Source organism: Cryptomeria japonica, chromosome 7, assembly GCF_030272615.1.
Source record: "Cryptomeria japonica chromosome 7, Sugi_1.0, whole genome shotgun sequence".
In the NCBI taxonomy this organism is placed as follows: Eukaryota; Viridiplantae; Streptophyta; class Pinopsida; order Cupressales; family Cupressaceae; genus Cryptomeria; species Cryptomeria japonica.
Genome location: NC_081411.1, coordinates 98320096 through 98346395, shown reverse-complemented (window position 1 = coordinate 98346395; position 26300 = coordinate 98320096). Strand labels below are relative to the sequence as shown.

General features: G+C 34.8%; 1 protein-coding gene across 1 annotated transcript; it reads right to left on the bottom strand.

Annotated features, from left to right (window-relative positions):
- Positions 1–1924: 1924 nt before the first annotated feature.
- Positions 1925–26030, bottom strand: LOC131059661 (protein MAIN-LIKE 2-like). Its single transcript, XM_059207916.1, has 3 exons — positions 25691–26030; positions 25429–25581; positions 1925–3963 (listed from the first exon to the last, which is right to left on the bottom strand). Exon 3 carries the CDS (start codon positions 3850–3852, stop codon positions 2917–2919), a length of 936 nt encoding a protein of 311 aa, XP_059063899.1. The 5' UTR covers positions 3853–3963; positions 25429–25581; positions 25691–26030; the 3' UTR covers positions 1925–2916.
- Between the last annotated feature and the right edge of the window lie 270 nt (positions 26031–26300).

Sequence of the window (26300 nt, the reverse complement as noted above, 5' to 3'; positions counted from 1 at the left end):
AACATCAACAAAATCGGAAATTGTCTTTAACAAGGATGCATCCTTCCTTACCAAAACAAAAACAAAAGTGACGTTTTCTTTGACAAGAAAATTATGTTAAGCTATCAAATACTTGGTTGGTTTGTGAGTACAATCATTCGTTTATCTGTATCGGGATCTTTCAGCATTATTTTGTATTGTTTGTGCATTATTTCCGATGAAGTTCTGGGGCATGTTCTAATGGTGTCTACGTGGGAAGTTCACCAAGCTACGCGATCTTATGCCAAATGCAATCATGGATCATTACAACTTGCTGACTACAGCGTATACCTTGACCATATGAGCATGAACCATTACCAAAGATCCTTATTCTTTATTCTTTATGTATATACTGTTTGTTTGCAGGAACATTGCTCTTCCTTTGGTTCCTCCCCCCCTCATCCAATTTGGATAAAGGTTTTTATCTCTTAGTACGATATGCACTTGTCTCAGGATATGATCAGCCTAAGATCAAGGAGGACGATCCAAGTCATGCATGAACGGAGATAATCCTTGTCTGTTCCGCAAGCAATACTCCGATCGACTTGACCCTTATATCAAGTCGTTTGTATTAACTTGCTATATAAAATCCATGTAAGGAATACTCAGGTCATCTTGAATCATTATGTCAAGATGCTTGTATTCTCTTCCAACATTTTAAAAAGTTCAATGATGAAAATAAAGCACTATGGATCGTCATTTCATCTCATCTATTTATATGTTGCATTTCGTTGCATATCACCCATTCATTCATTCATTCATATGTAGGCTTTATATGCAAAAGTGACCATTAAAGTTGGTCTTGGATACAATCACGACCAAGTACTCTGATACATCATCAATACATCATGCAAAGTCTTAAAAACCTTGCATTCCTCATGGTCATGTCATCATCGCATTTAGTTGCATCTTGCATTAAGTACATTCATGTCATTTTTAACTTAACATTGCATATAGTTCATTTTTTACATTAGTTTTCATTAAATCATTTGCATCATTGCATCAATCATAAAATAATTAGATTCATTCGTGGGATCAAATTGTCTTTGATTGTTTTAAATCATTTACTAGGCATTCATTTAGTGTCAATTATCCATCATCATTTCATCATCCTTTATCATTTATTATTGCATCCATTCATTAGTAAAAAAGTGCATTCATTCATTCATCATTAAGTATTTTATTATGCTCATTTTAGGATTCATTCACATTGCATTCATTATCCTCTTTTTAAATTGCATTAAGGTGCAGTTATTAAACCCATAAGTTATAATATCCTCACATTATCATTTTTTTACTTAAAATCATATTTAAAGCATTTAGAATCATAAATCCATTTGTTTCCAAACATTGGTTCATACCATTTTATATATATATATATATATATATATATATATATATATATATATATATATATATATGCATTCATTTAGGCATTATCATATAAACATTTGTACTTTACATTTTGTTTATCCATATTACATTCATCTACATACATCTAGATGCATATCCATAAATAAACATCATTCATTCGACCATTGCATTAAAATCATCACATAAATCATCTCATCATTATATTGCAATAGGAAACACCAAAATCTTGTTCATAAATAATCACAAGCATACATCATCATCATGGCATCACATACATAAAGCATTACATCAAAAATCAAACAAATCGTACATATATAAGCCTGCATTCATACATCATCATAAAACATGCATAAAAGAAACATCTCATCAAATGCATACATATACACAAATCCATCTAAGCAATAATTCATCATCCTGCATAAACATCCATACATATCAACTGCATATCATCAAAATATGGGATCTCCTCATATATATCATCTCATATATCAGAGTACAATGAAATCTACAAAATCGGCTACCAAGAGCCATCCAAGATACAGTCCAAAAAATAAACAATGATACAATACATATATGCAAAAATGCTTTCTCAAATGCCACTCTAACCAGATGTTGTCCCACCACCTCCTCCACCTCCACCTACTCCACCACTGGTGCCCGCACCACCTGATCCATCTCTCCGTGGAGGCCTCATCGAACCACCACTCACTCCTGCATCTCCTGATCTCTCCCTTCGCAGAGGACCTATCACACCCCCACTGCTTTGCACCCTCTGCGATCGCTCTAATCTAGCCTGCCACATCTGAGAATAGCTAAGAGCTCGCTAACTAACTAGCACCACCTGCTCATATAAACCCCGCCTGTAGACTATCTCCGCCTGTGCTAGTCGCATCTCCCTCATCACCTCCCCCGTAGGCCCCTGTGCTCCTACTCCCACCCGGACTCTCTCCTGTAGCTCTGCCAATCTCTCCACTGCACTATCCCTCTCCCGCAGCACCACCGCCAGCTCTGACTCCCGTGCAAATAGCTGCACATCCCTAGCTGCCACCTCCGCCTCCAAATCCTCTACCCGGGTATGCAAGTGTGCTATCATATGATCTCGAAGATCTCCAGTGGCTCCCTCCACGGTATCCATCGCCACCTCACCTGTACCACCCTCTCCAGTAGCTCCCTCCCCTCTGTCCATCGAGATCTCCCTCTCCATCCCCCTCCCACTCAGCCGAACTCCTCCTTGTATCAATGGTCCCTGTGATATTTGTAGAGGCAGTCCACCTCTCCCTCTCCGTTGACTCCGCATCCCCACACCTCTCCCTCTCCGCTGACTCCGCCAAGACCTCCTCCACCTCCTCCTCCCTCTCCTCCTCCCCCTGCCCTCGGTCCTCGACCTCCTGCCCTCCTCCGTCTTCGTCCCCTCTCATCCTCAAAATCCGGGATCGCCTCTGCTGGATCAGATATCCGTAAGATCGGGTGCGCTGCCCGGTACTACGTGTACTCATCTGACACTCCTGCATCCACGACCCTCGGTCATATATCCCATGATCTCGCCTGCAGCGTCTGAAACTCTGCCAGTGCCTGATCATATGGTAGCACTGGCCCCCATGCATACCTCTCCCGAATCACTCGAGCATACTCCCCTGATCCATTAGGCAGTCCCTGCTGCTGTCCAAACTGTCTCAACACTCTCCCGGGCACCTGTCTCTCCACATGGTACGAGGTCCTCCCCATAAGGAATCGAGTCATAAACACATACAGCAGTGCCTCTGCATCGTCAGCCCATGGCTCACACTCCAAGTATGGACGCCATATAACTGCATCCAGATCGTCTAATGCTCGTCGCCACCACTCTAACTTCCCCAGGTGGGGCTGACTCATCATGCCGCTATACATGAACATGTATAGTTGATCTACTGCACGGAATCTCAAACTCACCGGTCGAGTCACTGGTAGGTGCTCCAAGGCCCAAATATGCAGCAGCGTCACTCCCACTGCTAAAGAACCTCTCCCCCGATAAACCACCTCATGGAGCTCCTGGTACAGGTGCGCCAGCACGCACGGCCCCCACGCAAATCGAGTCCCCTCGATAATCATCATCTCGATCACCTGTCCCCACCCTACGGCCAAACCATGTGATCGCCTGTCTGGACAAAGAAGTCCTCCCACGATACCTGATAAGACTGCTGGAAGAGGCTCATATAACGCCGCTATCTCCTCCCAGGCAATCGAGCCATCATCAATAAACACGTCCTCACCAAAAATCCTCTGAACTGCAAGGGTCCCCCAAGATCTGTCATATGTGACCAGCTTCCCCCGAATCGAAATCCACAGGATGTGCCACACATCCTCTAGGGTCACTGTCATCTCCCCCTGTGCCAGATGGAAGGTGCACGTCTCGCTGTGCCACCGCTTGGCTAACGCTGTGATCAAACCGTGATTCATCTGAATCACGGGCATGTGCATCATCTCATATAGTCCCGTCGCCGCAATACAATCAATCTTCGTCTGTATCAATCGATCCCACAACCCCTGTGTCGCAGGATGTCTCTCGTGTAACTGCAACACGCCCAGCTCCTCCTGCACATGGACATTCAACAATCATCATCAATTGTTTTATTTTCAAACTTTCTTAAGTTTAAACCTAAACTATCAACAGATACTTTGATCAAGTATCTTCGGGTCTCAACAGGTAAGCAATCATGGCAACCTAGTCTTCAACAGGCATTTATCCTAATGACCTAAGTCTCATCATGCTGCTATGGTTCAAAACAACTCCCACTCCACATTGCCCTCCATCCATCATTCGCATCGAGAGATTTTCTTCATCCAAATTGGGGCATCTCTTTATCATAAAAAACAATAGCGCTATTTTACCAACAAAAACACTAGTTTCTCCACAATAGCGCTACAACCCTAACAAAAGCGCTCAATCAACTATCCAACATCGCTCAAACTACAAATGCGCTAAAACAACTACACAGTAGCGCTAATCAAGATCAATCGCGCTCAAACAAGCCCTCAATGGCGTTGATTAATCAATAGCGCCTAAACTTGCATGCAATAGCACTAAAACATTTCAAAAGCGCTCAAACAATGGGGCAATAGTGTCATTGCGGCACAGTAGCGCTAGTTCATGGAGCAAAAGCGCCAAAACCATAGTTCCAGCGCTCTTGCTTTGACTCGACTTGGACTCAGTAAAAAGCCTATCAAAAATGCGTAAAAATTCAAATTTCCAATTTACGTACCGCTAGTTCATAGTCGTCTGGCCGCTGGAACCGTCGGACTCGCTCAAATCTATGCTCGATAATCGGTATCGGCATCCTGACTGTTGCTCGCTCCTCCACAAGGTCACTATCAGAGCTCTGGTTTCACACTGGTCGCGGTCACAAATGATCATGTTTTCACCTCTTTCACCCCATTTATACCCTTCGCCGTCACCATAGCTTCCCCCCACTCACCGTCGTGGTCCCCGTGAACTTCCCGAGCCCCCCATGTTCTTCTATTTTTCACCCGTCTTGCTCACTTCTTCTCTTCTAACACCCTTCCAATTCTCATTCTTTTTCGAGAGATCGCTCGATTTTTCAAAAAAATTCGGCCCATTTCTCGAAGGGGCATACAACCCATTAAATTTACATTTTATGGGGCATTTCTTCACACCAGTTTTTCTTTCTTTGAAACGACGCGATAAACCACACCGTCTCAAAGAGGGGCAAATGTAGTCACACAAATCTGTACGGCTTAATTAAATAAATATTCGTTATTTATTTGATTAAAAATCCACTAGCCATCAGTTAATTAAATTAATATTTAATTAATTTATTCTCAAACATTCTTCTATTAATTAAATAAATTATTCAATTTATTTTAATTCATTCATTAAATCAAATTCACAATCAATTAAATAAATAAAATCTATTTATTTAATTAAAATCCCCTTTTTCCTCTTTTAAATAAATTAAATAAAAATATTTATTTAAATCATTATCCCCCCTCCCCACTTGCATTTTCCTACAAATGCAACTTGCACACATTTATTGAAATAAATGAATTTTTATTTTTAATAAAATCTTATTTTCTCTCACCCACCAAATCCACTTGCAAAATCTTATCCCCTTCTAGATTCTTCTAACCCCTTCCTAATTAGCCTAATCCATCCCCTAATTATTGTCACATTCCTAAGCAAAATGGAGTCACTTCTCAAAGACTTCAAAAGCCTTTGAAAAGCATTTAATGCTTTGTGTGTTCAACAAATTAACCCCCAAAGTCTTTCAAGACCACTAATGGCTCTTACATGACCATTTATGGTTATTTCAAACTTGTCCCCCCAAACATTTATTGTTTTAACCATATTCATCCTTTTCACATTTGCACAAGAGTTTATCCATTGGATAAAAGTTTTATTTTTTGAATAAAGAGTTTATTCATTCAACTAACCTTGACTTTAAATCCCAAGGTCATATCAAGCATTTAATGCTTATTCCTTCTCCTCTCAACCTATCTCACATTGACACTTGTCATCCTAGGATTGGGTTGAAAACCCTCACATGGATTTAAAATCATTCAATCCTGACCCTTGTTGAGATTACTCAATCTCAACTATCCATTGCTCCATTTTTCCTATAAATAGAGCCCATTTCTTCATAATCCAAATCCTGAAAACTTGTATGCATTTAACCTATAGGCATTTTAGAGAGCATTTAGCATAGCAAACTCATATATTGTCATTTTGGTTAAAATAAATCATTTTAGTATCAATAGCTTAATATTAGCTTCTTTATTTACATTTAGAGCAATATTTCAATCTCAAACCTCCATAAGCATCCATAGTGCAAAAAGTTGCTGAGAGCTACACTATTTTGGAACTTGGAAAGAGAGGAACAAGGGAGAAGGAGCTAAGAGCATGCTAAGAGGCATTTGGAGATGTCTCATTATCTTTGTTTCGTTTGTTAGATATATTAGCATGATTTTAGCATCTCTTTTGATATGCCTGTTTAGATTAGCTTTTGGTTAACTAACACTAACGATTTTTTGGTTTCTTGTGTTGTTTGTCATTTGCTAACCTTGTCCATTTTGCAGAGCATCACATAGTAGACTGCATACAATAATCTACTTATATAAATTTGCATCCTCCCCTTGAGTCCGATGTAGATGTATGCTACTTATATATACGCAGCTTATAACAACTATTACAAAGACTAGAATGTTTGTTTTGGCCTATGGCCAATAAACCATTGGTTCATGTGCCTTGTCTCTCGGCAACAAATTGAAAATGTTTATGTTACAGCAGCAAACGTAAATAAGGAATGAGTTAAAATTTCGTTTTAACAAGCACAACCATTATCATTAATTATGTCCCTAAATTTTATCCTTATCATGTGTTGAGCTTGGAGAAGTTATTTGTTGAGTTGGAAAATCCATTCGACAAGTATATATATATAACAACCAGGAAATAATGGTTACAACAATATGAACAAATCTACTAGCTATTGTGGAAGCATACGTTAAGTTGAGTAATTAATGCTACCCTGGAGGCTATTGTCATCTTTTGAAAAGATATCAAAAATAAATCACTGGTCCAAATATAATAAACAATAATTCCTAACCAAAAAATGATAGGAAGGTCCGTAGTCCACAATCTAATGTTTATTTACTCAAATATTTTATCTAATAACTAGATTGATATTACTTGTATATTAAATCATATGCAACATAAAATGGGAAAATGATATATAAGTGGAATATGGAAATGAATATGAAGGCATATGTGAAGGCGAAAATATGGTATAAAATGGGACATAAATAACTATCATCAACCATCTCTCAATGCCCTCAGACCTAACTACTCTTCCATAGTTGCAAACCTCTTTCCCCCAAATCCTAGTTGTTTCTCTCCTGATTTCCTACAAGCTTGGATTACCCATCCCAGGAGTCTTTGTTACAGGACTTTTTCCAGTAGAAATAAATTGTAATAAATATAATTAAATAAATATAATTATGAATATTATTTTAATTATGAAAGGGTGTGATTTCTGGTAACCACCATGTGACATTATTTAAAACCGTGAATTAATAAAGAAAGATACACACAAGGAGAAAATAATATACGAAAAAAAAATTGAAAGAAGCAAAAGCGAGAGGATAGTTAAGGTCTAGTGGTTGGGCATTGGCCATTGGAGAAGGGGCATACAGTGTGTGTCCAACTCAGGGTATAGCGTACACCCGGGAGTGTCCTGGGCAAGACTTTGTTTATTTCATGTCGTGAAGGCATGTGGGGTTCTTGTAGGAACCGTGTCCTCTTGGAGTGCTTCCTTGCTCGAAAACCACCTCTCCATGATTTACAGATATGTATTAATCGATTTTATTTAGCCATTGCCCTAATATTATTTGATTATGTTGCTACACATTTATCTCCCTTGCATTACACATTAGAAAATAAATCACCAAGACAATAAAATAGTAGTTACTTTTTACTTTAGGTTTTGATTCAAGATTATTAGATTCCCTATAAAAAAATTTACCAAAGTATTTACCACCAAGATAATAAAATAGTAGTTACTTTTTACTTTAGGTTTTAATTCAAGATTATTAAATTCCCTATAAATTATTTACCAAAGTATTTACCATCACATTTTTATTTATTGAATATGACTTTATGAGTGGATTACTTCTCATTAAAAAATAATTACTTTTAAAAAATGATAATAAGTAATAAAATAGGCCAAATTTTAAGAGCTTTAAATGTAAATATGGTAATTATGTGAGAAAAAGTAACCATTCTTAGTAGACAGTAACTTTTAATTAACCCTTTGTATGTTTTTTTAAAGAGGGAGCAATAGAAAGATTTGGGAGATAAACCTTAGATTACACATGATCTATCAAGCTTTTAGAATTAAAGTATATTTTAGTTTATTGTATGTATTTAAAAAAATTTGAACCAATATGACATTTGTTTTTATTTTATTTATTTTATTTTTAAATTGTCTATGAGTATCTAACAAAAACTCTGGATTTCACAGAGAGAGAGAGAGATCCGCATCAACTTTGCCTTTTGCAACTCTCTGAGGGCATTAAATCATATGATGCATTTCTATCCCTTGTTCTAAAATCATTTTCACTAGTTTGTTGTTGGATTCTCAACTTGATATTTGTTGCTCTTGGCATAAAAAAAAAATCTAAATTGTCTTGTAAAGAAAATAAATTGGTTAAGAAAAGGAAGTACATTTGAAAGTAAAAAATATATATCTTTAAATAATTGAAACAACTCTAAGCTAGAGAATCTCCTTAAGACAAAAATTTTGGTAGGAAAAAGGGAATTGACCCATGACAATCACTTCAGAAAATGATCGAAAAGCTTACGAAGACCTAGAGAGAACCAATCAAGTCCTACTAAATGAAATCGCTGAACTAGCGGCTCAAGTCAATTAACTTAAGAAGGAATCTATAGAATGAAGCAAACAACAAGAGATGTCAATCTCAGAAAGCAAGAAAAATTCTCGATCAACACGACATCAAAACAAAAGAAATGAAAAACACAGAACAAAAAATAAACGACGATGAGAATCATCCGAAGAGAGTGACACTTCAGAATCAAGCAACTTTAACACTTCTGAATCAGAATCCTCAGAAAACACATTTAACAAACAAACACAACGAGAATTAGATAATTTTGCCCGTAAAATCAAGCTACCTGAGTATAGTGGTAACATGGGTATAGGAGAGGAAGCAGAGCAGTGTTTGACTAACCTAGAAAGATATTTTAACTTACAAAACACAAGTAGCTATGCTAGAACAAACATCGCCACCTACCAATTGAAAAGTAGTGCATTAAATTGGTGGTAAGATACAGTTAGATCTTTAAAGCTAAGAACTGATAAAACAAAATGGTCACAATTTAAACAATTATTTCAACAAAAATATCTTTCCGATTACTTTTTACAAGAAAATAAGAATGAATTTTTTGAATTGAAACAAAGGCTACAAACTGTAAGTAAATATAAACAAAACTTTGAAAGACTTAATAAATTTGTACCATTCATCAAAGGACATGATCATGTTATTAGATTTATCAATGGTTTAAGATATGAATACCAAGCTCAAGTATGGTGTGGCAAGCCAGTATCACTAGATGAAGTTGCACAAATTGCAAAAAAATTTGAAAATTATCATCAAATTTCAAGAGAAAAAAAAAAAAGAAATCGCAAAAGAAATAAGGAAGGATCATATAAGGAAACTTCCAAACAAGGAAAACACTATTCCAACCAAAATATAGTTTAGTGTAGATCCACCAATATGTCCTATTTCAACAAAGACCACAAGACATCATCAAGAATTCAATGTTGGGCTTGTGGTGAGAATCATCTTCAACAAAATTGTCCTCGAATGCACCCTTACTGTGGGAAATGTGGCAAGAACCACCGTAAAAATAATCGTTCATGCAACCCCCAACAACACCAAAATCAAGATGATAAAGTTTTCACCTCTTCCAACATGAAGATTTATGCAGTTGTAGATACACGTATGGTGCATTACCAACCTTCTTTAATTGAAATTAAAGGTTCTATAAATAATAATCTCATTGTTTTTCTTGATGATTCAAGTAGTAATAACTTTATTTCTCCTAGGGTTGTAGCACAACTAAGGATTGCATCTAAATCAATAGAACCTTTAGATGTTGAAATGGCAAATGGTAGAATAGTTAAACAAACAAGTGCAATTATTGAAAATTTTAAATTTGAATTAGACAAGCTTGTAACATATGATCATTTTCACATATTAAATCTAGGTACTGTGATGTTATTCTAGGTATGAGTTGGTTGGAGAAAAACAATGCTTTCCTAGGTTGTGAAAACAAACAGATTATGCTAAACTCTAACATGGGGACATGCCATATTTTACAGGGGGAGAAAAGACCTCTTCACATTAAAACCATTTCAGCAATGCAAGTTAAGCATAGTGCGAGGAAAAATTGTAAAATATTTTGTGTTGTGCTTTTTAAAACATGTGATAAATTTAAATTAGATATTAATATTAAACCTGTGGTGCAAGAATTTAAAGATGTGTTTCCCGAATAATTAAATACCTTGCCTCCTAAATGATCTGTAGAACATGCAATTGATCTAGTTCCTGGGGCAGAACCTATCTCCAAAGCTCCCTATCGACAATCAATCCCTAAATTAACTGAACTAAAAATCCAATTAACACGACTACTTAAGGAAGATAAGATAAGGCCAAGTGTCTCTCCATGGGGTGCACCAGTATTATTCATTAAAAAGAATGACCATGAAGTTATGCATAGATTATAGACAACTTAACAAATTAACCATAAAGAACAAGTACCCCTTGCCTCGAATTGATGACCTCCTAGACCAGTTACATGGTGCCAAATGTTTTTTCCGAAATAGATCTACGGTCAGGATCGAATTTGACATTTCCAAAATGGCATTTTGAATACAATATGGTCATTATGAATTTGTGGTAATGCATTTTGGTCTAGCTAACGCACTTGCAACCTTTATGACCTTGATGCATGATATCTTCCGACCATTTCTAGATGTATTTGTTATCATCTTTTTGGATGACATATTAATATGCTCAAAAAATGAGCAAGAACATAAGCAACATTTGAGGATGGTACTAGAAACCTTACGAAAACACAAATTATATGCCAAATTAAGCAAGTGTGAATTTTTTAAATCAGAGATATCTTATTTAGGTCATATAGTTTCAAAAAAAGGTATTTCACTAGACCCTGCTAAGATTAAAGCAATTCAAGATTGACCTATCCCCAAGGATGTTCATGAAGTAAGAAGTTTCCTACAATTATCTGGGTTCTATCGTCGATTTGTTAAAACTATCCAAAAATTGTTGCACCTTTAACCGACCTAACTAAGAAAGATCAAAATTATAAATGGACTGATAAATGTGATAAGACTTTTGAAACATTAAAAACATTGCTAACAATCGCACCTATTCTTTGCATCCTAAATTTTAGCAAACCTTTTGTTGTGATTACATATGCATGTGGGACAGGTACAGGTGGCATTCTAATGCAGGATAACCAAGTTGTATGCTATGAATCAAGAAAATTATTACCTGACCAAAGAAACTATCCTATTCATGATCTTGAATTATTAGGGATTGTCCATGCCTTAAAGGTTTGGCGACACTATTTATTGGGAAACAAGTCTATTTTGAAAACAGACCATCGTAGTCTTCAACACATATTTACTCAACCTCAACGTAACATGAGACAAAGAAGGTGGGTGGAACTCTTAACTGGATATGATTTCACTATCCAGTATGTTCCTGGAAAAGAGAATGTAGTGGCAAATGCCTTAAGTCGAAAAAGCTTAAGTCGAAAAAGATTATGTGTTAATGCTTTGACATTGGTAAGGATCCAATTTGAACATGATATCAAATCCAAATTACCTATCGATGACTATTTCCAACCAATTTATGAAGGCCTCCAAAATCAATCCCCTGATGTCCATTTGAAAGACCGATTAGAACAATATTTACTAAGTAGCAATGGACTCCGTTATTACAAAGGAAGATTGTGTATTCCTAATATACTTGGCATTAAATCACAAATATTGAAAGATTCTCATGATATACCTATAGCCGGACATCTTAGATTTCAAAAACCTATCTTTCAATCAAGAAAAACTACTTTTGGCCTCAAATGAAGAGTGAGATATGTACTTATGTGCAAAATTGCTCAACTTGTCAAAAGGTAAAAACGGAACAGTGTAAACCTCCTGGCCTCTTGCAACCCTCGTCTATTCCAGAGTGGAAATGGGAATCAATTAGTATGGATTTTATCACTGGATTACCTCGAACCCAAAAAGGTCATGATTCTATCTTTGTAGTAGTAGATTGATTAACCAAAATGGCACATTTTCTACCCATCAAGATAAAATCTTCTGCTTCTAACATTGCCCACATATTTGTTAAAGAAATTGTTAGATTGCATGATATTCTAGAGAATATTGCTTCAGATCAAGACCCTAGATTTACATCATCTTTTTGGAAATCTCTTTTTTCTGAACTTGGCACTCAATTAAGCTTCAGTACTGCATATCACTCTGAATCTGATGGGCAAACTGAACGAATTAATAGTCTTAGAAGATATGTTGCGCATGTATACCATGGATAAACCCAAATCATGGTAAGACTACTTACATTTAGTTGAATTTGCCTGCAATCAAGCATATCATTCAACCATTAAGATGTCACCTTTTGAAGCTATGTATGGTCCATATTGTAACACACCTATCTCTTGGTCTAACCCTGTTCATAAGATTTGGTACGAAAATGAAAACTTGTTGGAGATGGATGTTATTATTAACAAAGTCAAACAAAACATGAAAACTGCCCAAGATCGATATAAAAGTTGGGTTGATTCCAAGAGGCTACTCGAGAATTTGATGTTGGTGATCATGTTTTCTTAAGAGTCGAACCGAAAAGGAGCTCATTAAAGCTTGGAAAGTATCCTAAAATAGCTCCTCGTTTTTGTGGTCCTTTTCAAATATTAGAAAGAATAGGAAATGTTGCTTATAGACTTGCTTTACCTCCTAAGTTACAAATTCATGATGTATTTCATGTAAGTTTACTTAAGAAATATGTTTATAATGTTGTAGATCATGTTATTGATTGGAAAAATATTTCTATTGAACCTTCTTGTGAATTTAAAATTGAACCTGAAAGAATAATTGAAAAAAGAACTAGAACATTAAGAAATAGAATTATAGAAGAAGTAAAAGTTAAATGGAGTCATTGTGGTAATGATAGTGCTACATGGGAAAAAGTTGATTTTATTAGAAATCAATATCCACAATTGTTGGACTAAATGTTATTTTACATGTTTTAATGATGCAGAAACTGCTCATGCTACTGAAGGCAACAGCAGATTTGCAGATTTACAGGGGGGGAAATGTTACGGGACTTTTTCCCATGGAAATAAATTGTAATAAATATAATTAAATAAATGTAATTATGAACATTATTATAGTTATGAAAGGGTGTGATTTTTGATAACCACCTAGTAACATTATATAAACCCGTTAATTAATAAAGAAGGATACACACATGGAGACAATAATAGAAGAAAAAGAAATAGAAAGAAGCAAAAGCAATAGGATAGTAAGGCCTGGTGGTTGGGCATTGGGCATTGGGCATTGGAGAAGAGGCATACAATGTGTGTCCAACTCGGGGTACAGAGTACACCCGGGAGTGCCCTGGCCAAAGCTACGCTCATTTCATGTCGTCAAAGCATGTAGGGTTCTGTTTAGGAACTGTGTCCTCTTGGAGTGCTTCCTTGCCTGGAAACCTTGGGCCTATAACTAATCATCTGCATGCAGAAAGCAACCTCTCCATGATTTACAGATATTTATTAATCAATTTTATTTAGTCATTGCCCTAATATTTCACTATTGCAAATTATTATCTCAAAACTTTATTATTGATTATTGATGTTAATTCATGTTTATAATGAAAACTCATCTTTAATATAATTTATAATTGTAGTATAAATGTTTTGAATGTTCATTCAATATAAAATATAAATTTATGAGTTATTAGTTTATTGTTACCTTGAATAATTACTATTGGAACTTTATTTAAATATGGTGCAAACTCTTCATGATAAAAGTAAATTAAACACCTTACTATTAAATTATTTATTGTAGCTATAAGGATAATTACATTAGATTTAGCTTAATATTTTATTTATTTAATCTACTGCTAATGACAAAATTAACCATAGAGAAAAGTACATCATAGTCTTACTAGAAGGAGGCCTAACAGCCATTGTGGACTTCCCAAGTTGTGTGTCTTGTAATGATGTCCTTCCTATTACATATAAAGTTCCAAATTGCAAATCCTCTCTTGGGTTTTTTATCCTAATTATGCTTGTGGGATCTTTTGTATCCAAATATTTCCTTCTTTGGTATCCTGGCCCATTTTTTACTACTTGCGATCACCATCCAAGAAAGTTGGCAACTTCATGCATGACATTGAGTAGATTAGCATTGCAGAGAGAATAGTTTTGACCATCAAAAGCCTCACTGCTTAAGTGAGGCATTTGCCTTTCCAAAACTCAATTTTTTGCTTACAATTTTCCAATAACTTGTCCCAGTAACACCTTTTATTGATTCCCCCAAATAATAGTAATCCCAAGAATCTACTTGAGAAGTTTGCCACTCTTAATCCCAAAATCCAAGCTATGTCTCTTTATAGACCTATTTGCACATTGAGGAAAAAGACTTGATTTCCTTTAGTTTATAGCTTGCCCTAAGGCCCTACTATAATTGTCCAACATAGATTTGATACCTCTAGCTTCTCCCCTTATTGCCTCTCCAAATAATATGGTGTCAGCAGCAAATTGTTGATGGGTGACTGATTCCACTCCCGAAGTAACCTCTATTCCAATCATTTCCTATCCAACCTAGCATATGTGACACTTCTGCCTAGTGCCTCTACCATGGTAAGAACAAAAATGGAGAGGGAGTCACCTGAACTAAGCTCTCTACCTGTACTGAAAAAGCCATGAGTCACTCCATTGACTAATATTGAAAATTTTGTTGTCTCAATACATCCTTTGATCCAATCTACCCATGATCTGACAAAAACAAACCTGATTAAAACATCCAACAAGAAATTCTCATCCACCAAGTCATAAGCCTTTAGAATGTCTAGCTTAATTGTCATGTTGGGCTTCCTTCGTTATCTAGTTGTTTGTACTGCTTTGTGGGCCACAACAATACCTTATGCTATAGATCTCCCTTGAGGGAACCCACTCTGTCCTTCAAAAATGACCACCTTTAGCCTATTTACTATGATTTTGGTAATGATCTTGTAGAAAGTATTGCACTAAGCAATTGGTTGATAGTCATTCATGCAAGTGGCATCTTTTTTCTTAGGTATAAAGGCAATCAATGTGTGATTAACAGCCCCAAGAACTATAGATTTCCTTCTTGATTCCTCCCAATATAATTGGCAGAAATATGCTAGGAACCCATCCGACCCGAGGCTCTTTGTCTAGTGCCAGCTGAAAGGTGGCATTTTTGAGTTCTTCCATGTCAATAGGTTTGCTTAGCTCCTTATTTTCCTCCTCCAATATTAGACTAGGGATTCAATTGAGGAAATCATTCCTATTTGCTATTTGTTTCTAATTTGATTATTCTAGTTCAAAAGGGTCTTAAAATACCTAACCGCTTCTTGGCCGGTCTCCTCTTGGAGTGTGCCAGAGACCCATCCTCTCTAACCAATTCACCAATTTTCTTTATGTTTTTGATTGGCAATCGCTAAGTTATGAAAAAAATGGTGTTTTTGTCGCCTTCCTTAAGCCATACCCCCCTAGATTTCTACCTCCAATGCTTCTCCTCTGGCTAGAATTTTCGCATGTTTATCCTTGAGAGCCTATTCTCCCTTGAACTCTTCTTCTCTCATACCGTTTGCAATGATTGATACATTGAAAACCCTCAACTCACCTTCCACTCGAGCACTTTCAGCAAATATGTTCTTGACGTGGGCTTTGTTCCATTCCTTTGGTTTGCATTTGACATGTGTCGTCATTTTGTGAAACGAGAACATTTTAGAGTGATTCCCAACCCAACCTTTATTCCACCATTGTTTCAAACGATCATACAATACTGGATCTCTAATCCACATCGAAACCAAAAGGAGACCCCCCTCTATAATTATCCATGGTAAATAATCTCAACTTAATACTAACATGCTTAGTTCTATATTATTAACCATATTCATAATGCTATCCATGTGAACATACATATATATGATTTTTCAAATCCTATGTCATAGGAAGGTTGTTCTACCTCCTATAACCACTCTCCTATATTTGTCAAACACTTATAATAGTTTAATATTGAGTTGTTTCTCAACAACATAATATTAATGTACATAGTTCTATATTATTGACCATATTAATAATGTTATCCATGTGAACACCAAGAATACAATAATACGATTCCCAACAATGACAAAACAAATGGCTAAAAAATTAAATTATAAAATAAAGGCTTAGCTCTAAAAACAACCACAAGAATGACTATTTGATGCTATGGATTGATTCACTACTTAAAAATTAACTTCAATGTGCTTTCTTAACTTCTAAGGTTCTATTGATGCTAAAGTTGAGCATTGAATGTGGCACATCTTGTCACTCCTATTATGATGTTGATTAGAAGGCATGAAAGCATTGAATGTGTCACATTCAATGTGCTTTCTTAACTTCTAAGGTTCTATTGATGCTAAAGTTAAGCATTGAATGTGGCACATCTTGTCATTCCTATTATGATGTTGATTAGAAGGCATGAAAGCATATACTAACCATTCATATTAAATTTTAACCAATAAAAATAAAATCATCCAATTTGCTAGAATAAAATAATTGAAACCCAATAAAGAGCAAATGATATTTACACAAAACCACCTTAAATATTGCATCTTGAACATTATTTTAATTGGAAGAGCTAAATCACCTAATAAAACCTTATTACAAAATCATAGAATATATATATATGAAAATTGAATTACATATGCTAATTTAACCATTATGATATTGTATCATTCAATTATTCAAAAATATATAATTTTAATTTCTTATGTGTATGATTCTACCTATTTCGTATCTTAAGAATTATCCTCATGTTGATGACCAAAAAAAATTTCTTAATAGATATTTGACGATACTCAATATGACAATTCGCTCACAAAGTACGATCATCAAATCTAAAAACACAATATTACCACAATTCAGATCTCAAAGAATGTGGATTAGTATCATTAATTGCAATATTTGTGAAAATTACTCGTTAATGGGTTTCGAAGGGTTAGAATTATTGTTTGGCAACCCTCGAATCCAAGTGGATCAAAATCAATTTTAATGGTGTGGCTCACGACAACCCGAGATCGTCAAAGTGTAGGATGTGTTGCTAAGGATAGTAATGGTATAGCGATGACTAAATATAAACGACTCGACTGGGGATCCAACAATGAGGAAGTAAAAGCAGCTCTTCTAGCAATACAATTAGTTGGAAGACCTAGTGTAGAGAGATTACATCTAGAAGGGGATTATGAGATCATCACATATGCTATCATCAAGAGTAAAGCTTAATATTGGAAGATAGATACAATCAATCAAAAATCCCCTTACATCCTTCCAAAATTTCAAAGTGACCCATGAGTTGAGGGAAGGAAATAAGGATGCTAACTCATGCCAATCAAGCAAGTTGACGAACTCGGCCTCAATATATATTCCCCTAAAAGTAGATATTTGGTGGTAGTAGGTGGCAAAGGTAATTGGTAGATAAGGCAATGATATAAATGGAGTGCTTTTTGAGGACATTTATTGTCTGTCAACAAGAATACGATGGAATTTTTCTTAACTTGTGCAAAGTAACTAGGATCTTTTTCAAATCTCTTGGTCGCAAAGAGATTACATGAAATGTTATTTCAACTGGTGAAGGTGTTAGTACCTCTTCTTCAATCCGTGCCAACTTTGAGTTGTGTTGGGACACAATTAATAGGAATTTGCATTTCGAATGATTTAAGTGTATTTGAGACATCTTAGTAATTTTGGAGACTTCATTTTTTATATGATACAAAGTAAGTGATTTCAGCTTTGAGTTTGGTCAATGAGAGTATGATTTTTGTTCATCAATTTTCCTCCTTGTTGATAACAAATCAAAATTAAAAAGTGTCAGACATGGGGATCATGGAACCAAACTTCTTGCAAACAACTAGACCCATGATGGCATTCCAAGGTCAAATCTTTGATGAGAGATTATCAAATGTTTTCAAGTTTGATGACAAAGGTTGCCTTAATCAAGTCAAGATCACTTTACGGGATGAATACTTGAGGTCTCATTTCAAATATCGCACCAATGTTGACATTGCATCCATGTTTGTGGCTTGGCGCTTTGAACTAGAGAACACAAAATGTGAGGTGGGTTGTTAACAGTTGTATTAAAGAAGAATGGTGTGGGATCTCAACAGTTTCATTAAGATGACGAGATGGGAAGGGCTTTGTCCATCGAAACAGCCCTCAGCTTCCTGTTAGCAAATTTCACCCTCCTATACGCTCTTATATTAAATGCAAACAGTAACAAAGAGGTCCGTCGAGCCTCTACACAAATTGGAATGCTTAACATTAAAGAGTATCTTAAGGCTTCGAGAGAGGCACGATGTCATACTAGAGTTGGAGAATTAGGGTCCCTATGAAATGAGAACACAATTGACGCTAGCATCCTCTTCGAAACGGAAAAGAGGTCACCCGCGAAGTTCGAAGAAGGTGGTGAGGCGAACTATGTTGCAACTAGTCCTGAGGAGGCGATAGGATGTCATGGCTTTAATCAATAAAGACAAGAAAATCGTATTAGCCAATTAGTATAGGTCTGTATGCTTGTTTTTTAAATTAAGTCTCTAATGTTACTCAAGGACTTGGTTTTTTGTATTGCTATGTAAGAATGTTTCTCATTGGACTTGGTATTGCTATGTAAGAATGTTTCTCATTGGACATGGAGTCAGTTTGAGTATAGGGGGTATGTTCTTTATTGCAGAATATTATTAAAGTATTCGTAGAGGTGATATGGGCAATCATATTTTAATTTTTTTTGATATTGTAAACTTTTGGAAATATTAATAAAAAATAATATTTACAGATCAAAAAAAATATCCATGCACAAGAGAGGTCCTGTGTCTTGAATACAAAACACAGTTTCATTGAAAGATATGAGTTGACCTGTGAATTGATTTGATTGGATTGGATTGTCTTCTTTTAAGATTGTGTGATTCTTTACACCAGCCGTAATTTTTTATAATTACCATCATTTATTTACATTCAAAAAAGAAAAAAAAAACAGTAATAAGTAAATTAGCAACGGAGTAAGTATCCAAAGATCAGATACCAGTAATAAGTAAAGATTGTGATTCTTTACACCAGCCGTATTTTTTTATAATTACCATCATTTATTTACATTCAAAAAAGAAAAAAAAAACAGTAAATAAGTAAATTAGCAACGGAGTAAGTATCCAAAGATCAGATACGCCTCACATGATAAAACCAACAACAAATGCCGATTACTAGAATAAACTGTGAATATTATATACATAGTACAGACCATCCCATTAAATGATATAACCAATGGGTATTGTTCCATAAATTCAGACTTGACAGAAACTCGGTAGACTAGAAATTTCCACTCAATTTCTAGGCTCAGCAGATAAAAAATTTACATTAGCATCAGAAAATTAATGAATTCAATGCATAAAGAATAATTTTAGGGAATACGGGTCTATTATAATCATAGTAGCATTACACAACGCGGGAATTAATTCAGCAAACCCAAAAGAAAGTATTAGTTAATCAGGGGCCGGAAGCAATAAAAATCCATAAAATCGGGGAAAAAATATTACTTGATCAGAAGGCCGGAAGCAATAAAAATCTATAAATTCGGGAAAAAAAAATGCAAGTCTAGTTTTTCCACAATAAATAAAGGTAAAAACTTTGCTTTTCCAATTCAGTGCAGTCCAAAACAATTTTTATGTTTTGTTTTTTAAACCCAAGCCAGGTTTAGGAGCAGCAGTCCCTTGCAACGTCTGGAGATAGTCATACGAGTGCATTCCTTATCACAATATGGGTATCGTGATATAGGTCAGGGTTGATGGACAGAGCTCCCACTACCAGATCAAGGGCATAGACTTGGGGATGACAAGTGCACAGCGAGTGGGGGTTTTGAGGACAACACTGATATGAATTGAAATCTTCAAGATAAAATATGTAATATAGCACCTTTGCAGGTGCCTTAAATATGCAATATAATATCTTCACGAGTGCCCATATAGCGAACGACCTATGACATATAGCAAACGACCTGACAGCATCCCCAACAGAAATAATAGAAATGACAGTGCTGTGGAGGGTATTTTCCCAGATCCCCAAGTCTCAGAAAATGTCCCTATACAAGGCCATAGGGTTTTTTTTAACACGTCCCATGAAACAAAGAATCCAGAATAAAGCCTTCGGGACCTCCTAACACAGACCACAATTCATAATTTAATCCATCAATAAACTCGTTCGATCACACTTGATAATCATTTAAGAACTGAATTGCTGAACATTACAATGCCAAAAAAAAAAAATACCAAGTGCCTACAATTTATTTATTTTTCCAATGGCTGAATCTGCAGAGAAAACACGTGAATTTTCAGAAAGTCTCACAACAAACTCACAAGTTTCAATGCAAGACTCAGCTCAGAACTCTTTGAAGAGCTACTTGCCCTGCCAAAAAACTTGCAAGTTCTGCAACAGCCACCGAATTTGCAACTACGCCCCGACCCATCCCCTCCGTGATAATATTGAATATTAGTATGAAATTTATTAAAGATACTAGAATCTGTTCCGACAGATTTGAAGACAATGTAATTAAGATACTGGCTCTTCTCATTCTCTTGAAATGTCATAGTCTGACCCAAGAGATAAATATGGTCTAATTAAAACACTGAACAAAGTTGGAAATAAACTAATATTATTATCATTAATAAGAATGACACTAATACATAATTAATACCATCAGTATATACCTGTGGCGACTAGAATATGATCTGGCCGTGAAAGAAGTCATAAATATAGGTATATAGAACCTGCATGGAGAACAAAATACAGGTACTAATAGCCTTGCAAGCATTATTAGCATGCATCTGTGGCCGTTATGACTCTTTTTGATAAGCAAAAGGAGTACCATTTAGGGTCCTAACACAAATGATCACATTGCAAGGCATAGCAAAACTTTACTGATAAGAGAGATTTGTGCAGATTAGTCTAACAGTACAAAAATTCTGTGGACAAATATACTGATTGACATTTCTAAATAGAGTAAAAATTAATAGAACAGTGGCTCACAAAATTAAGGCAAGAGGCGGAAGACAAACGGAGATAAAAAGAACAAAGAGGAAAATAATAGAGATAAAAAAAGCTTTGCTGGAAAAATTGCATATATTCATATATATTAAAAACATGCAAAACAAAGCTGCTGCTCTTTAATTTCCTCACAGAAAATCAAAACATATATAACCTGTTCTTAACTATTAACTGGCTGTCGCTATAGCCAAAAAAACTCCTTCCTGTTCTTTAACTTTTTGCCTGCTGCGCTTTTCATTACATGTCAAAAACTATCTTCTATTATATTCATGCATACCCAGTAGAGAAGGCAATAAACAACATAATTAATCGCATTTAATTTAAAGTCTACATCCAGCGTGGAAAAATCGAAAAAAAAGTGATTACAATCAAAATTTTATTTAAATTTGTCATATTTGCATTGAAAATGGGGGCAAGTAGAATGAAAGGAGCTGGAGAAAAGAAGTGTCACACGTATGAGCAGACTTGGTAGACATGTAACAGAAAGGAAAAAACAAGAGCCTACGGAGGAGTGATGAATGACAGTAATGGGAGATTAATTCCAACATAAATTTCCATTTTCAATCCATTTGTTTCAAGATCCAACAAGAGAGTAACGATTATTCTACCAAGATAATGGACAAAAATATCTTGTCAGTAGACTGACTAAAGAGAATAAATGGTAAATTATGAGACTAGATTAACAGACATGAAATTGAAGCATAAACCAAGTATGAAATATATAATGCAGTGTGATGTAGCTGCCGGCTGCTTCCATGCACCCTCCTATAAACTTGTGCCAGTTAAGTTGATTTTTTTTATTTATTTTACTTTCATACAGACTCAGAACCTGGCGGTCACTCTTATCTGTGTTACCATTATGATCAGGGTGATGACATTAACGTTGATGTCAACAAAGCCTGATTATTTGCCTTTTCATTCCTTGTTGAAGATAAATATAAATTGTTTAAAAAAAATTAATGTTTTATATTAAAATATTTTTATCATTTTTATCATACATTTTAAATATTTTAAAATAAATTTGTATCTCTTTATATCAATAAATTGCAATCTGAGACTGCTCTTTTATGTTAATATTAATAATAGAAATATACATTTTCAAAGCTTTCAGAATCAAGAAAGTTTAAACAAATAACTCCTGACCAATATTACATAATCCATTATTTAACATTTATCATATTTTATTTTTCTTCGAAATATACATTTTCAAAGCTTTCAGAATCAAGAAAGTTTAAACAAATAACTCCTGACCAACATTACATAATCCATTATTTAACATTTATCATATTTTATTTTTCTTCGAAAAGAAGTCAAATTAATAGGATCATCTTTAAATAGGGACTTAATCAATTTTAAATAGGGACTTAATCAACCCAATTGATAAACTATTCATCATTTTTTGTAATCAAATCCAAATCTATTTAAACAAGCAACTTTTACTTTTTTTCAACCTTAGTTCTATAATTGACTTCTTTAAAAGATTGTTTATTAAAATAAAAGACTTCCCTTCCACCCAAACATCTTTATTTTCATATTAAAAATAATTGTGGGAGAAAGACCACCACCTATGATAGCCCCATTGACATGATAGCCAAGCTGTAAAAATTTCTTCTTAGTTAGCAGTGTTATCAACTTCTTTATAATATCCCTCCTCAAGATCCAAAAGTATAGTTAAAAATATTGACACCAAATCGAAATTAACCATATACCTGTACTTTGTAGACGAAAATTTATCATCGAAAACCCACTCCAAAACAAATAAAGCATAACCACTGTTGGTCTCTAAACGAAGGAAAATGAGCTTCCTTGGTGAAATCAGCAAAGAAATGGTGAAAATATTTTCAAAATCAATACTAGTTATGTCTTGTTTGCTCTGAAGTGGGTTCTCGATGAGAAATCTTCCTCTATAGATAACAGATACAGGATAAATTTTGATGTGGTCTCAATGTTTTTAGCCATTCTCTTCTATCTCAGGGAGGATAAAGATACTATTAAGAAACTGATAGCACCATTAATTAAAGAGAAAATTTTAGTCACTTTGGAATCTTTAGATATCATCTTCAAATTTCATATTTAACATATATAAGTAATAAAACAATTTAAAAATATTTTAATATAAAAGATTATATATAAAAATGAAAATGAACCATCTACAAAGCATGAGGATCCATCCCACTAAAATGAAAATGCATTGAAAATAAAATGTCAAATTACCTCCTACTTGATTATGATGAACAAGAAATGAACGACACCCCACTTTACCGTTGAGTTCAGGTGCAGAAACGATTGTCACTTATGATGAACAAGGGATGAACGACATCTCACTTTTCCGTTGAGTCCAGGTGCGGGAATGATTGTCACAATTTGTGTTGCCATCAACACAAATTGTGACAATCATTCCCGCACTTGGACTCAATGCTGAGCTCTGCACAAAGTACGCCATCTTCCATGCACAAATTGCAACCCACAACTTCATCACAAATAGATGTTATTTTGATCTTTGTTCCTTAATAATGTGTTCTTTAATTAATCTTTTTAATAAAGTTTCATATTACTCTTGACATTCATTTAATTTTACAACGTTAACTTGTATTTGCTTATTGGTACATTACTAATTTATCCTTGGGACTCATCTCTCACTTGATATCATACATATTAACGTTTTTGTAGTAAATTGCATTTTCTCTTTTATCTTCCTGATATTATATTTAGAATTTTGTTATGTTAGCAATTTCATATTACTCTGTACTTTTTATAATGAATTTGTATTAGCTTACTTGTACTTCGCTTATATAATGAATTTGTATTAGCTTACTTGTACTTCGCTTAAAACCTAATCATCCTCCTGCTATCATAATTGGAATTTTGCTATGTAAATAACTTCTTAATCTACTTTCTACGAGATTAAATAACTTTTATCAATATCAAATATTTAACATATCATATTGCATATTCAATACTTTGTATTTTGACATTTCACTTTAATTTTCTACTTTGTTTAATTTTTTTATACCCATTATATTTATCATATTAATATTAATGTCAATTTTAGGTTGTAGATTGAACTCCCCCACTCCTTCCTCTTTCTCTTTTTAAATCTTCCGAACTCTACAACTTTCTCTTTTCAATCTTCCCAAGTCTCCTTCCTCTTTCTCTTTTTAAATCTTCCCAACTCTACAACTTTCTCTTTTCAATCTTCCTAAGTCTGCAACTTTATCTTTATAATTCTCCTAAGTCTGCAACTTTCTCTTTATAACATCATGTTCCCATGCAGCTGCTTAACTCTATTTTCTGCTTAAATTTAAGCAGTTAAATGTTCCCATGCAACTTAAAAATTGTCAAAAAAGGGATAATTGAGAATCTTTCCCTATTTTGGTGAAGCAGCTAATGTTTAGGAATTATAAATGAGCTATGGAACAAAAGGGGGGGCTGGAAATAAGCAGTGCCTGCTTATTAACAAAAATGCCACATGGCTCCACAATTTTCTTTCCCTCTTTTTTTTAAGATTTTATTTCTTTTTTTTTTCAAATTTTAAGTGTACAAATTAGTATTAATGCTATTAATACAAATTTAAGATGTTTTGCTTAAAAATAAGCAGCAAAGATGAATATTCATGGGGTCAGCTGCTTCACAATATCCCTAAAAAATGTTGAGTAGTGGCTGCTAGCCAAAATAAGCTAAGCAGCCGCATGGGAACATGCCCTAATTCTCCTAAGTCTGCAACTTTCTCTTTTCAATCTTCCTAAGTCTGCAACTTTCTCTTTTCAATCTTCTAAGTTTGCAACTTTCTACTTCTTTAATCTTCTATAATCTTGATAATAGATCATAAAATGTGATGTGAAAAGTTAAAAAGAAAACACACAGTCGAAAATTACTGAAAAAAGAAGATATTTTATAGGTTTCGAAAAACCCATAAACTTAAAATATAACCTGCAAAGAAAAAACCCTAAACAGATAACCCTGACAGAATTTAATACAGCTAACCTAGCATCGCCCAAATGACCTAACAGAGAAACATTACGAATCTTAATTAAAAGATCTGAAGATAACAACCATCAAAGCTCGTCTTTTAAATGCTGAAAATAGGAAAGACAGTTACTGACCTGGGAAACCAGCGTGTTAATGTTAGTTAACGTAGGCGCTCAATATCAAGAAAATGACGGCAGATGTTATGCATCATCGCCACTGCCCATCGTCTTGTTGCTCAGCATCTGACCATCAGGCTAAGCCAAAAAACATTCCAACCCACAAAAGATCTGCCAAAATAATTTTAAAACCAAAACAAAAGGAAACGGAAGATCGAAAATTAAAACTCAGAAAAGCAAACCCTAATCTCCTACCAGAAAAGGGGGAAAAAAAAACTACCTAAAACCCGATACTTAAGGGCCTGAGGGCATACACCCTGGCAAAGAAAGAAAGAAAAACGCGCAAGCCTGAGGTAGTAGAGCTCCTCAAATGGATCGAAATACACTCTCTCATGGTTGCCGAATAAAGGCATCGAAAACCCTATAAAAACACAGACACGTAGTGAGAAGAAATCTGTCCAAAAGAAAGCAGATCATATTAAGAAGACAAAAATCGCAGACGCGCAGCTAGGAAATGCTGAGTAGGGTTTTCAGATGCGGAGCTATGAGAGAGATGAGATAAGCGCATGGATAGGGTTTTCTAACTTTTTATAGCAGATTGGTGAATAGAGATTTTTTCTTTTATAAATGTAAATTTTCTATAATTTGGTTAGTAAATTGTGATTATTAAAAATTAAAGGGTTGCATTTAGTAATCAGCAAGAATTCATGAGACTCCTTAAAAAGTGTGGAAGAAGCAAATTTAGGAATTAGTTAATGTGTGAGGTCTATTTGGCCAACTTTATATGGATGTATATTCTCAATATATTCCATCCTTTTCTCATAAACGAAAAAATTAGATAAATAGAAGGTAGAAATATTAGTATAATAAACATATTATTTTTAAAATAG

Bases quoted from the DNA above. Each gene is read 5' to 3' on its own strand.
- LOC131059661 (XM_059207916.1), bottom strand. From the start codon at position 3,852: ATGATGCACATGCCCGTGATTCAGATGAATCACGGTTTGATCACAGCG.